At 49.6% G+C, this 14,825-nt stretch overlaps 1 protein-coding gene across 1 annotated transcript; it reads right to left on the reverse strand.

Annotated features, from left to right (window-relative positions):
* Window positions 1-9,077: 9,077 nt before the first annotated feature.
* On the reverse strand, window positions 9,078-12,890 carry MNX1 (motor neuron and pancreas homeobox 1). Its single transcript, XM_068146433.1, has 3 exons — window positions 12,293-12,890; window positions 9,955-10,115; window positions 9,078-9,865 (listed from the first exon to the last, which is right to left on the reverse strand). Exons 1-3 carry the CDS (start codon window positions 12,888-12,890, stop codon window positions 9,527-9,529), a joined length of 1,098 nt encoding a protein of 365 aa, XP_068002534.1. The 3' UTR covers window positions 9,078-9,526.
* Between the last annotated feature and the right edge of the window lie 1,935 nt (window positions 12,891-14,825).

Genomic DNA, 14,825 nt, shown 5'->3' on the forward strand with positions numbered 1-14,825 from the left:
TGGTGATCAGAAGTGAGCTCCCTGTGCTGCCTGTGGAAAGATTGCTTAGTGTTTTATGGGTCTGAACCTATTCACCTGCTGCAGCTGCCCGAGGCAGTGTGATGCAGGTGTTGCTATGCAATTAGAGGAGATGGTTTTACCCTTACAGTCTACAATTACAGTTGCTATTTTTTCTAAACAAGACTTGCATTAGTTAGTTTTCATCCCAGGCAGCTAGTAGATTTTCTTCAAACTTCCAGTTATTAGAGCCATGACTTTGTTCCTGAAGAGAACAGATTCTACCTGCCTGCAGCTTTTTCATTTGTCACATTTATGTATAAACATAACTCCATTTAGTTTTTTTAAATGAATTTTCAGGGAAAGCAGCCAAAATATGCTGCCAGTCCACAGTGCTGGAGTCAGGTGCAAGGACAGGTGCTGCATGAGTCCTGTCCTCGTCATGATTCAGGGAGGAAATAACTGTCAAACAAAAGTTTGGCAATTTCAAGATAAATGTGAATTCTTGTGTCTTGGATCTTGCCATATTTAACAGTTTTTCCCATGGTCCTGCTGGCCAAATGGCCACAACCTGATGGAGGTGGAAAGCCTGTCGGAGCGTGCTATCAATGTCTGTGTGCATCTGCAAGCTGTCGCTTCTGTGGTCCAGTCTCCTCCCCAGTGTATAAGACACAGGTGAAGAGGAAGGCTGATGTGATTTTTAGATATATATTTGTATGAAAATTCTTCTTACATATTTTGTAGTTGTTCTATGTGACCAACTGTTCATATGGGTACATATCATATGAAAAAAACTTGTCACCAGCAATGCTAGCCCCACCAATGTGTCTCCTTCTTAGAGCGGGGCTCTTGCTGCTCTAAAGTCTGTCTGTAACAGCAGCAATTCCCAACACTGGGAAGTGGCTTCCTCCAAAACTGCACACTAAGCACTGACTGCCTGCCAACAGAGGCTGCTGGAGAAGTTGCACTGGGCTTGGAAGCATTTAGCTTACTGTACTGCAGAATAAATGTTTGATAACATGCGTACACAAAATACAGCATGTGGAGATTTCTTCCGGTCAAGTCTGTCAGCCAGAATCAAACCTACGTGAGAAACATTCCCTGGTTGTTAGAATAAGAGAGGTGCCACTTCAAATATTCCAAATTCCTATATAAAGGAGATTTGGGGGACTTACTAATTCATTAGCAGAAAAGGGCTTGGAATTGGTTAAAATATACTACAGTGGGAAAGCATGCAGCTATGATTGCAAAACTAATCCTTGCTCCTGACGAGGCAGTGGAAAATACAGCGCGATTTGCTTTAGCTGCACTTCACCAAAAGCCGGATGTTTGGCTTTTTAGCTACCTAGCAGAAGATTTCAGTTTCCCTTTTAAACAGCACTATCCACTCGTAGCTATCATCACACTTTCAATTTTTGTTTTCTTTTAAGCTGGACAGCAATGTTTCAAACCTCCTCTGTTTTCTGTATCAAAATTAGCGGTGCAGGGAAGTCTGGTTTTTAGCTTTGGCCAGAGTGTTACGCTGATAAATCATGCACAAGTCCTTTTGGCAGGGTTTTAGCACCACACCTGAATGGGCCAAGTATCTGCAGGGCTTTTTTCAACTTGACGTTTTTCCATTGTCCTGCACACCGGGGATGAGGGCTTGATATCAGCCCTGCCCCGAAAACACAGACGGGAGCAGCTCTGCCCTGCCTTGTGCTAGCGAAGGTACGCAACTCAATACTGCACTTAAAGCACATCTGGCATCGTTTGATCTGCATTGTTCTGTGGGTGAACTTTGCACATGAGAAGTTAGAGCCTAGGAGCAGTGTGGTGCCAAACGTGCATGACAGCGCTTTCAGCTTAATAAATACACGAGCGGTAGCTCTCATGCTCACATTTCTCTTGCACTGAGTGTAACAGCAGCTTTGCGCCTGCCTGTGTCCCTTGTGTGTGAGAATCAATATGTGATTCTTCCCCACAGTAGATGAAGCAACTTTGTTTTCAGGAGACAATTTGATCCGTAGGGTCACTTTTCCAAAGGTGAGGTGTAAGTTTTACCCAAGCCTTTTTCAGTTGGACTGATTTCAGGAATTGTAGGTAGCGATGTGACTCCTTTACCATATGCCACTTTTCATGATTTCATCTCCTGGAGGAACTTTCCTTTGCCCTCCAGTAAGGCTTAGTTTACCATAAAGCTCACAGGCATGAACGTCACAGCTGCTTCTATAAAACAGCTGTGCTACCCTCACAACCTGGTGAAACCTGCAGCCTTGCTTCAAAACTAATTACAGTAGTCTTCCACTAATTTAGATGTGTGCAGGGTTCAGAACCGGATATCACATGTTTCCCTAATAGCACTTCAAGGAAATGAAATTAACATCTATCAAGAATAAGCTTGGGAAGAGCCACATGGCACTAAACATTCTGGAAAATTTGTGTCTTAGGATACAATAGTTCACACACCCAAACCAGCTCACCTTGTGGGAATGGAGAACCTCGAAGTGAATGCATTAAAAAGTGATTAAGTGATGGAACTAGAGTGCAAGGTCCAGAGTAAAATTACAAACAGAGATCTTTTTTTGAGCAGTTCCTCCAAAGTCTTTTGTCAGTAACAGGGAAGTGATCATTTCATTTTCATAAGTGAAAGATTTCCAAGCCTGACACATTTTTCATTAAAACCTCTGTTATGGACCTTTTGTGATTCAGATGATAAGACACCACTCCAATCTCCCTTGGGCACATGCAGCTCCAGTGTGAAGTAAAAGGGAATGGAGGCAGTGAAGCCCACTGTGGGAGCAGCCTTCAGTTACAGTCAGGGGATGAAGCAATGCATTTTGCCAGTATAGAGACAATAAGCTGAAATATGCTTGGTGTCACCTTGGGGAGAAATAAGTCATCTTGGTTGGATTTTCCTAGGTTTGTATCTTATTCACAAAACCATCTTTTCTCCTCAGTCAAGGAAAAAATTCTGAATATTGGGGGGGTTTCCTTACCCTGTTATTCAATTCACTCTTGAAATGTTGACCAGACAGTGTTTAGCTTCAAATTTTCCCTAACTAATTGTTTTGAAACCAAGACTGTTGGTCTCTCAAAGATTTGCACTACACAAAGGACTATGCAGGTACCATGCAGCAGAGGCTGGGAAACAGAGCTGAGAGGCAAGGGCAGCAACTGCAAATCATAAACATTTCCTACAATGAATAAAAGCTGTTGAGGGAGGCTCCATGGAGCTCTTCACCAGCACTTCAGAGCTTGAACAGCAGGCAATAGGTTGTCTCAGAAGCTGCTGTGATTTTTGAATCATTTAATGTTTTTCTTATCTGTGATCTGAAAGCAACATGAGAATCAGAGCCAGAGAGACACTAGACCCATTGATGCTTCTTGAGCTGCCTGCCCTATTCTTGGGAAACTCTACAGAACTTCTGTGACTTTAAAAGAGCCTTCAGAATGCTAGACTGGAGAAGCAAATCTTTATTCCCAGCCAGGTTTTTGACACCCTCATGGATGCTGAGTAACACTTTCCCTGAAATGGTCTTCTCCTCCAGGGAGGAGCCAGGGCTGGCCAAGGCTGATATGAAGATGTCAGAGACACAGGGTTAACAGGTCTTGCAGAAGAGCATGTTGAGCTTTTTCAATATTATTCCTGCTAAAACTGACCCTTGTATCTAACCCCTAGATGAATGCATCAGTCCTAAAGAGGAAGATCTAGAAGATCTAGAAGATCTAGAAGAATAATGCAGTGGGGCTTTCAGGTATCTTTGTAGCTGATGAAAGAGTTTTCTTCCTCCCATCTCTAAAGCAAAGATCACCTATAAGGATCTGTAATAACAAGAAAGGTGTCCTCACTGGACAGCATTTAAATCAACAGAACAGACCATTTCCACAGTGCAAGCTGCTGGGAGCTCCTGCTCCCCAGGGGCTATACAACTTTAGACATCTACGATGGTCTTCCCATCTCAGCACGACTCCATGGTCCCTGCAGGTGAGCAGGAAACTCACTCATTTCCTTGCTGTCGAAGCCAAAAGACCAGCATGCAGGCAGTTCAGCTCCTTTACCTGAGAAAGCTGCAGAAGAAGCACTAGATGAACTCCACCCCAACCTGCCCACGCACAAGTTTCAGTGGTCTATCTGTCCTCCACTAAACCCTCCATCATGAGCTTTCCATCACCTGAAACCTGCATTACACTGAACAGCATCGGATCATGGGCTGCAGGATGAAAATGTGGATAAAATTTGTGAATTTTATTATGACAAACCATATTCCTACAGCTGTTGTTACAGCTCCTCCACAGTCATTAACACTGGGGGCGATCCTTTCACCAGAGGTTTCCAAGGCACAAAAGGTGAGAAGATGTGCTAATTCATGAGGTGGAGGCAGAAAGAAGGTGAAGTAACCTGTGCACATTGTCTAAGCAAATCATCTGCAGAATGGAGCTGAGTACCCTGATGCTCTGAAACTACCTCTCCCATCACATTCATCTCATCCTCAACACCATGTGAAATGCTTATATGTAGTTTAAAAATCCTCAGGCCACAGTCAATTAAGCCCTTCGGAAAAGATGGGGGGCTAAGAACATGGGAGGAACTAAGGTAGTTAAGAAGATCCCTGAAGGAGTGTGAGAGCCATGGCAGGAGCTGGGAGGGAAGAAGGAGAGAGCAGAGACAGCAGGAACCACTGGCTGATGGTGCTGAAGTGTCATCTTAATTATCCCTGGCAAAAGAACAGTGATTAACATCAATGACTGTGGACAACCTTTATGTAATTACTCATTAACATTTCTAAAATTGCACCTAGCTGCTACAGCAATACATGCTTTATAGATTCATCATGTTGAAGTCCAGAAAGAATCATTAGATCGTCTATGCAGACCTCTGTGCCTTGCCAGCCGCTATTACACTGCAGAATTAGCACCGGAGGTGGCTCAGCTGCCTTTGCTTGGCTTTCACATACTTTCCAGAAAGGGCATTTGGGGATACCAAGTCAGGGACAATCTACCCCATCCCTTGACACGTTGTTCTAAATTGGGATCACTCCCCTGCCCCATCCCCAGGTTAAAATCTGTGCTGGCTGCCTTTCATTTTTGTTTATGGACATAGTATCCACAGCCCGGCAGGGCTGGATGGGGACGGGAATTCTCCATCCCCATCTCCTCTGTGTGGGAAGAGAGAAGGCAGCTGAATTAGAGGCTTCTGCTTTGTCCATCCGTGCTCCTGCTTCAGACACAAGTCCAACCTGCCAAAGGCAGCCATCAGCCAAGAACATTAACAGAAGTCCTGTGAATAATAATTTCAAATAATGGATACATTAGAGGAAATTGTGTCCTGCTTGCAAATGTCCTGCAAGCAGTAAAATGGAACTAAGCTTCCAGCTACACGATTCATGGCAAGCCACTGCCTCTGCTAGGTTTTACAAGAGGAAAAGGACATCATTTTTCTCCTCTACTGATTTCAGAGACTAGTTCCAATTAGATTTAACCCAGTAAAGCCTGCTTCTTCTCCAAAAGGAAGGAAAACCCTAAATTTTCATGTCAGTCTTCAGAGCAGGGAAAGCATGACAGTTGACATCTTCCTTGGTTAAATCTCTGCAGGGGACTCCTTAGAAGGGACATTACAAAAATCCTCAGTCCTTAAGGGGAAGGAAAAAGAAAAAGAAGAAAAAAAAAGTCAAGCAAAACATCTCAGGAAAGTCAAAACCACCTCATCTAACCAAAGAATATAAATAAAACCAATCTGTATCACATTTGCTGAGTAACTCCCAGAGCAACGTGCAATTGATATTAACTCTGGCCAGATCTGAACCAGCATCTAGGGGTCAGAGGGCCTGTAATTTGGTTACTACACACAACACCCAAGGGAGACTAAGGTCCCTGGGAGCATCCTCTCTTCCACTATTTGTCCTGTGTTGCTGTTCATGAGATTCAAAGAGCCTACCAAGATGCAGCCTGCACATCACAGGAATGATGTGTGGCTCAGGAATTAAAACATAATGTTTCTGCTTTCACAGCTGAAGCACCATGCAGTTATCCCAGTATCCATAACACACAAGAGAAAGTCAGAAAGGAGAGCACCTATAGTGAGATTGACTACCTTGAGTGATCTCTCGTGCCTGAGGTGGCACTTGGGGAACCAGCTCTTAGCAGGAAATGAGAGCTGGGAACAAAATTGGAGCCTTGAAGGATTTACAGAACCAAAGCAGCCACTTGCAATCCTATGGGGAGCAGCAGGCACACAGCACTCCCACTCCTGGCCCTGCTGCTGCCAGCCGGGTGGGCATAAGGAAAGGGGTGTTCAAGGAGGAGGAGGGAGCATGGGATAGAATTTTACTGAGAACTAGAGCAAAGGTTTTGGATGAGCATAACAGTTTGGATCTCAGAAATAATCAATAGTCTTTGTGCTAGTGAAGAATTTTGTTCCCGGCAGTTTCGCAGGGAGCTTGAGGGGGGGATTATATATTTACAGTTTCCCATTTGAAAGACTTTTAGCAGGTTTACCTCAAACATATGGATCCTATTTTGATTCTTTTGTTTTAGCACTTAATGCTTATGAAATCTCCAGTTAATGACATCCATGCCTAAATCGTGTTTCTTTTTAAAGCAAAATGTCTACTAAAGGTCCATGTTCATACTTACCACTTCTCAAATACAGCAATGAAAGTTTTAAGAGGCTTGTTACCTACTGCGTCTGGGACAGGGAAACGATAGAATAACGAAATTCGACAAACAGGGGGTTAGATTAAAGCCTTGCTAGCCCAGTCCTAAAGCAAAGCAACCTCACCAGCACCAGGGCGGTGCTCAGACGGAGAACGCGGCCCCTCCCTCCGCAGCCTCTTGCTGACCCGCGGCCGCGGGAGATGACGGCGCCCTTCTGGCGCAGCCCGGATGGGCGAACCCCGAGGCACCCACTGCCCAGGAGCGCGGAGCAGGGCGCGCACGTTACCGGGTTCCGCTAATCCCCCTGAGCCTTTGATTGCCCTGCACGGGGGACGAGCCTACTCACTTCAAAAGAGCGTGGGAAATCGTGATTAAAAGGCTTTTCTCCCCCGTTGGGATCGACACCTTCTTTGAAGCCCTTCCAAGCGACAATGCAAACGCACCCACCGCCAAAGGACCGTATCTATATTTTAAGTGACTTTAATTTCTCTTTCCCTCCTTGCTCTCTCCCCCCCTCCTCGCCTTTCAATTTTGGAAACACCTGGTAAGTTGTAAAATGATTTACGAAGTGAAAGTGTTAAATGAGGCCACCAGCTGTAAGACTGACAGAGCTTTATGAGTTTTATTAGGTGCCCTATTATGGAAAATAAACTTTAATCCATCCATAAAAACAGAATCTGAAAAACATATTTGCCCTTGTAGTCTGGAACACTGAAGGTATTCTTGTGAGACGCTGGGCTTTAAAGAGATTAATTTTATTGAGACAGACACAATACACCGGTAGGACTTTGATACAGAGTCCGTGAATAGCTGCCTGTACACCCAGGGCTATTTTTCATAGGGCCGAGACACGTTTAGGCACACACCTCTTGGACATACAGTAAATTTCTGGCTTGGTGGCAGACGCCTGCCAATTTCATTAACGGGTATTTAATTGCAATTTTATAGCTGAGGGAGGATCTTTTGGGGACGGAGAGGTGATCTCAGGTAGCGATTCTTCTTTTTTACGTTTTTGTTTGTTTGCTTGTTTTATTTTAATACAACGATAATGATGCGGCCTCCAGACTGATGTCTTGTAGATGTTTTAAGGTGTAAGCAAGAGGTAAATCCTGCTGGAAGTGAATAACACGGGCGCGTTGCTGCGTTTAGGGCAGAGAAGCCTCAGCGACACTGTGAGTCCGTTGCGCGGCCCTGCGCGGCCCTTCACCCACGAAGACAGAGCTGCGGACAGAGACTTCGAGAGCTGTAGAGTGACCAAAGCCTTGAACTTTCTGTCGCCTTGAATTCTCTACAACCTGCCCGTCAAAAATTTAAGTTAGAGCCTCACGCGTGGTTGTTCCCATGCAGGCGGGGGAGGTATATATCAAATCCAAATCAAGTTCACCCCTATGAAGTTTTTTGACATATGGGGTCCGTCCACATCTATGATTTATGTGTGTGGTTTGAAGCATAACCCCCAGTGGGCTGCGTGTGCTGGCCGGTAAACTAATATCTGACCACATTGTTGTTAAATGCCATCTTCAACAGGCACTACCTGAAGCTCTCCGTGATGGACAGCTCTTTCATTGTGTAATCTCATGCCATAAACTGATGTGTCCTCCAGCCTGTGTTTCACAAGCTGGGTTTTTCCAGACCTCGTTTAGAGGAGCCATGCTGCTCCCATGTGAAAAGTCCATGCGGTTTCGTGAAAAATTGCTTAAAAAATAAAAATAAAACAAAACAAACCCAAAAAGTGTACCGGAGTGGAAACGCTCCGTATTGAGGAGCTTTTCACCCCCCGGGTCTCTACCGGGGATTGGCGGCACCCGGGATGCAGGAGGATGTGGGAGATGCTGGGGACCGGAGACTGCGCCCGGCGGCGTGGACCGCAGGTTCCAGCAGGTCCGTCCTCCCCGCTGCGCGGCCTTACGCAGGAGCGGGAGCTGAGACACCCGCTAATTCATTAGCAGGGATGAATTGCCAGCCGTGGCCCCGAGCTGGTGGGGATGAGCCAGTGATTATATTTAAATTTGCTATAATTGATTTGGGGAAGAGCTGCAGTGACAAGGATTAATTGATCAGCAAATTTATTAGAGAAATAAATCCCGCACTTCTCGAAAAGCCGGCGCTTTGCTGCCGGGGCGGCCATTGGGGGTGGGTGTCCATCCTCGGAACCGGGAAGGACTCAGAGGTCCCTCGCCCCGTTCCACCCAACGGAGCTCCTCGCTCTTCTGCTCGATTCTTCCCCGGTACCGAGGCACTTCTCTCGGAAAGACCCCCGCTAATGTGAGATATTGCGCCACCGAATCAAGTTCGTGTTAGAAACCGGTTCTTTGCTCCCTCCCTTCGACATCACCGGGACCTCCCGGCCCAGGAGAGCCCAGCATCTCAACACCCCCACACCCCCACTCCCCCTACCCTCCCCAGCATAAAGCGCTCATCCATCGGAAGTACAAAAGGCCGTTTATTTTCCACCCCAGCGCGCAGGTGGGAGAGTCTAAGGAATAATTTAGCATGCATAAGTAGAGGCTTTTTTTTTTTCTTTTTATAAATACAATATACAAAAATAAAGACAGTATTGAGATTCCCAGCAGTTTTAACATTCATGACATAAACAGTTTTCCCAATATATAGCAAGAACAAAACATTTCCAATACTCAGTAAAAGGAACACGCTTTTCTGGGGGCGGGGGGAAGGTAGGGAGAGGGAGGCTCAAGTTTTGTGTGATCTGCAGTCAACAATAACACTGTATGCACCGTAAATCCTCTTCCCTGCCCTGCCTGTGGAGCATCCTTTTCTCCATCCTCCTCCAAGCAGGAAGAAATCGGAAACAGGCCGGAGGGAGCAGGGCTGGTGCTGACCAGGAGCGGTGGGGCTGCCCCCAGGGCCGGACGAGCAGAGGTGCGGCGGAGGCTCACTGGGGCTGCGCCGGGGCTCCGTGCCTACCCCGAGGCTTCGTGTCCTCCTCGTCCGCCTCGGAGCAGTCGGAGGAATGGTAGGGACAGCATCTCCCGGCTGCTGACACTGTTGCCTCCTCTTCTTCCTCCTCATCTTCCTCGTCCTCGGGCTCGCTGTCGGCCAGCTCCCGCATTCTCCTCCCACCACTCTTCTCCGGAACGGGCAGCAGAAGCTCCTCATCCCCCTTGTCCTCCCCGCAGCCCCCTTTCTGTTTCTCGGCCTCCTGTGCCGCCTGCTCCTTCGCCTTCTTGCTGCGCTTCCACTTCATGCGCCGGTTCTGGAACCAAATCTTCACCTGGAGGAGATGGAGGACACACAACCCCCACACTTCATTCACTGTTCCTCCCTCATCTGCCCCGCGGAGCCAGGTGTGGAGGAACTTACCTGAGTCTCGGTGAGCATTAGAGACGTGGCCACCTCGAAGCGCTTTGGCCGGGAGAGGTACTTGTTGAGCTTGAACTGGTGCTCCAGCTCCAGCAGTTGCTGGCTGGTGAAGGCCGTGCGCGGCCGGCGGCACTTCCCCAGCAGGTTGGACTGTGCCTGGGCTGGGAAAAGAGAGAAGGAGGGAGAGCAGAGGTGAGCACGGGGAGGCATTCTGCCGCAACCAGGCATCCCTGGGACCGGGGTGAGAGGCATTAAAAACGGTAAACGGGGGGAGATCAAAGAAAGGATGGACAATTGTCCACCAGAGCACGGATCGAGAGAGGGATGTCTGGCAGTCTCTCCGGTTCCGGGGTTTCTCGGCTTGCCGTGTCAGGGGATCCCCCATGGGGACCAAAAAATAAATTAAATTAAATCTTTTAAATAAAGAACAATATGTCTCTTAATTTCCCAAGAGTCTAACAAATGCGAGACAATAAAATGGAGTCAGGAATCACGGCGAAGGGGTACCGGGCTCTCCTGGGAGCAGCAATTTGCTCCATTTAATGCTTTAGTTGAACGTGCCACACTCCCAGCACGCCCATCCCGTTTAATTAACGGGATTGAAGGCAGTCACTCTTCCACAGGCTGGGAACAGTGGGCACCAGCCGCCTGTCTCAGCGTAAATCAACAGTCAGGCCTGGGAAGCTATCTTTGAACAGAAGTTTCCGCGTTCAGAAATAGTAATTTAAATAAAGGATTGCATAGGGGGGGGGGAAATTAAAAAAAAAGAAATTGAAAAAAGGGGGAGGGGGAGGAGGGGGCAAAGCGGGGGGCACTGCGGAAGGGACTGAGCCCCTTCACGGGGTCCAGACATAGCCAGAGATGATGCGACGTGGAGGCGCTACCGCCCATTTCTCGAAGTATTTCGGCATCTGGGTTTATTTGACTTGGGAAAGAAAAAAACAAAACAAAAACCAAAAACAAAATCCAAAACACCACAGAAAAAACAACACCCCCCAAAAAAACCCACCAAAACCCAAAACAAAGCCAAACAAACCCATCACCCAAACCAAATATAAAACCAACAACTCCGAAGTGGTAGTTCTCGCCGCCCGATCGCGTTTGGAAGCAGCTCGCTAAAGCGGGCAGCAAGAGAAAAGGCTAGTGTCCACTTCCCGGCAGCAGCGCCGGGGAGATTTTCTCGCTGCAGTGCGATTTTCCGAGGTTCCATTCTCGTTTCTCTCCGGTTATTTATTCCCCCTCTGTATCTTGTTTGAGAGGTAGGGCTCTAACAGCTTTTCTAATTATTTTTTTCCCCCCTCTCTGAATGTTCCAGTCTAAACAGCCCCAATTCGAGAGAAAACAATGGACTTTTTTGTCTGCAAACGTGTGTGCAGAGTACGAGGAGGCGAAAAGGGGAAAAACTTAAAAAAAAAAAAAAAAAGGAGGAGGGAAAAAAAAAAAAAAAAAAAAAAAAAAAAAAGCAATCCTTTTCCTGGCACGATTTTCGTAAAACTACACCTCCGGTATTGTTAAATCGGCCATTCCCACAGAGAGCTCACACCTCCGAAAATGATTCTTGCCTAAACCAGATGCACGCACAGTCCCCATCGCCGCGAGGCCTAGCGGTCCGCATCACTTTAGCAGGGACTCCGAGATCGCCTGGCTTCCCGCAGCGTTTCAGCCTCCCCTGCTCCCAAATCTAACCCTTTCTCCCCATGTTTATTTCATGGGTATTTCATTATCCCCAGGGAACGCGGAGCCACAGATTTTTGGCTAGCCTCAGACTGTCCCTACGCCTGCTTGGCCAGAGAAACCTGCCGTAATTATCATAAACCCATTGCCAAGAAAAGAGAAAATTCAGAACGGTGGCTGAGTGATGGTGACCTGCGATCCCGCTTTTGGGGTATGCGTCAAGACCAGGTTTTGGGGAGACACTATGGAGCTTCTGCCTGTTCCCCACAGCCCCCACATATACCTCCGTGGCAGCTGCTGCGCCCCGTGGATGGCGAGAAAAGGCTTTTACAACGGCATGGAGCGATTTGCTACTTTCTTATTTAACCTGTCCTGAAAAACCGAGCCCACAAGGGCCGCGAATGGTTAGGCGACCCACAGACCTTCCCGCCCCTTCCCATCGCGGAAAGCTATTTCCTCCTTCTAATAAAGCTAAAATAAATAAACAAATATATAAATATATATATATAAAAATTATCGAGTGCAATTTAAATCTGTAGCTTATTTAGGCGGGGGAAAGGAGATATTTCCTTTCCTCTAGGAAGGGAGCAGCTACCGGTGGGTCCCGCACCGGGACAGAGAAGTGAATGGATGCAACTACGGTCAGAGGGAGGCAAATACTCACAGTTGAAGTCGGGCATTTTGGGCAGGATCATGCCGGCGGTGGAGGCCCGCAGCCACTGGTCCAGCTGGAAGGTGCCGGCGCTGAGCTTGATGGGATCGGCAGCGGGGTGCGATGGGTGCGCTCCTTGGACTTGTGAGTAGGAGTAGGAGAGGGCCGGGTGCTGCCCGCCCAGCGCCGAGTACCCGTACACGGGATGCCCGTAGAGGGCTGCCTGCGCAGGCATGCCTGGCCCGCCAGGAGCAGCGGGGTGCAGTCCCAAGGCCATGCCGGCTGCTGAAGCGTGGTGATGCGGATGAGAGCCGGCGCCAGTACCGGGCAGAAAGCCGGGTTTGGGGACTAGGGTGCAGTGAGCAGCCAGGAGGCGCGGTGGAGAGGGGCTGTCAGTGCGCAGGCAGTCGGCGGGGCCACCGGCGGGATGCTCAGAGGAAGATGAAGAGGACGAGGAAGAGGAGGAGGACGGCGGGCTGCCGCTCCCGCTGCTACTGCTGCCGCTCAGTGAGGTGACCAGAGCAAGCGGCGCGCTCTGCCCCGCCGCCGCCGCCTTCGGGGGATCGACAGCCAGCAGAGCGTCGATGCGGAAATTTTTGGATTTTTCCATGGGAGCGCCGGTGGGCTGGGAGGGGAGACGGCGGGCAGCAAGGGGGAAATGACGGCTCGTCGGGCGGCCCTGGGCCGGCCGCGTCTCCCGGCGGCGGCGGCGGGCGGCAGTGCGGTCGTGCTCCGCGGCGCGCCCCTTCAAGGGCCGCAGGCGGCTCCCATTGGGCCGGCTCCTCTGCGGCTTCGCCTGCCATTGGTCCCACTGCCCACCTGTCACGGCGGCCCGCCCCCTTCCACCCCTTTGCCTCTAGGCTCACCCCTGGGGATTCCGGGCAGCGTGTGGGGGGTAGCGGGAGGAGAAGCTACGGTGTGCGGACGGATAGCTGGCTCCTCTCCGCGGGGAGAGTCCTCCCAGCCACAGCACTGGCCTGGCTTTGCCAGCCGAAATACCTCCCGCCGGGTATTCAATGAGAGTTTTCCACCATGCCCGCACAGGGTAAATACCTGTTACAAACGCACCGCCGACGGCTTTCTAACGAGTCGGAAAGAATAAACACTTGTGGGTCAGGGAGTCAAGCCTACCACCAACTCCTGGGTCTGTCAATAGTGTTATTAGACCTGCTTATCTAACGCAAATAGCCCCGAACAGAAAAGGGAAAGAGCGGGGCGCGGGGTCGCTCCTTCACCATGGTCTCATTTCCCCGAGGGGGCCTGCGGGGACCCCTGCAAAGGTGGTGTGAGCGGAAGGTCAGGCTGCAGCACCAGGTGCTACCAAGGTAAACACGCTTTTCCTTCAAAAAGTCTTTTGCAGCCCCGGGGAAAGGGCAGTAGGGTGCGCGAAATGCCCAAGTCGCGGGCCTGTCTCCGTGAGGCCTCTTCGGCAGGATCTGTTTCGCATCCGGGGGGCGGCGGGGCTGTACTCTCGGGGCTGCCCGTGCTACCGCAGGGAGGGTGCGCTGCCCGTGCCACTGGGGAGAAAAAACTGAAAGCAGTGAAAAGGGGAGAAGAGAAGCGGGGCGATAGGGAAGAGAAGGGGAAAACATAAAGAAGAGAGACAGAGCCTGACATTATCAACAAAAGATCCCATAATTTTGCTCCCAGTCCCCCTTCTCACTACTGTTCCATGAGCAGAAGGCCCAGAGCAGGCTCTGCGGGGTGCAAGAACACACAAGGACTTTTTACTCCGTGCCCTGGTATTCACCTTTTTTCCTGCACTGCTGTTTTCCCTTTGACATCTCTGACGGGAGCATGTGGACACACTCACACAGCAGATACACAGGCACACTACGGCAGACACAACGAGGCAGGCAGACAGAAGTAGGACAGACACGCAGGAGCACCTGTGCAGGCCAAACACAACGGCAGCTGGCAGAGGCTCACTTGTGTCACATTGGAGCCCCACGCGGGCGGACAACACTTTCAGGTGTGTCCCACGCCAGCACACAGGCAAAGCAGAAGAGCCCAGTCTCACACAACAGCTGCTCCAGCACAAGGGATGCTGACACACACACGCTGCAGGGGAGCCCGGGGAACAGCCCCGTAGTAGCATCCCTGCACTTTGCTCTCCGAGGCCCTGCGGGAACAGCAGTAGGCTACCAGGTCGCAAGATTAGTTTCATGAATCGCTTTGTTTTTTTGCGGGACAACGGCAGGCTCCTCGGAACTGGAGAGACACCAGGGAAAGGGCTCAGACTTGCTGCCTGCTGCCGGAACTCCCGGGCTGGCCTCATTATTCTATTTGAGCGGCACTTTGGACCCCACATACGGGGTATTCCCACGGTAGCGAGTTCCATCATCCCTGGGACTTGTTCCCCATGGCCGGCTCCAGAGTCAGGGGCAATACTGACCCTGTACCTGCCGCCTCCTTCCCTGCATCCCAGGCCCCGGCAAGGCTGAGCGTCACCTCCTTTTGACGCATCGTGGGCAAGGGGGGATGTCATCCCCTTGGAAACGGGAACGCGGCTGTCACCGGACAGAGCCGCTGTCAAATCCCGATG

The sequence above is a fragment of the Melanerpes formicivorus genome, unplaced genomic scaffold (assembly GCF_026170545.1).
Source record: "Melanerpes formicivorus ecotype bairdi unplaced genomic scaffold, bMelFor1.0.p_v2 SCAF_13, whole genome shotgun sequence".
Lineage (NCBI taxonomy): Eukaryota > Metazoa > Chordata > Aves > Piciformes > Picidae > Melanerpes > Melanerpes formicivorus.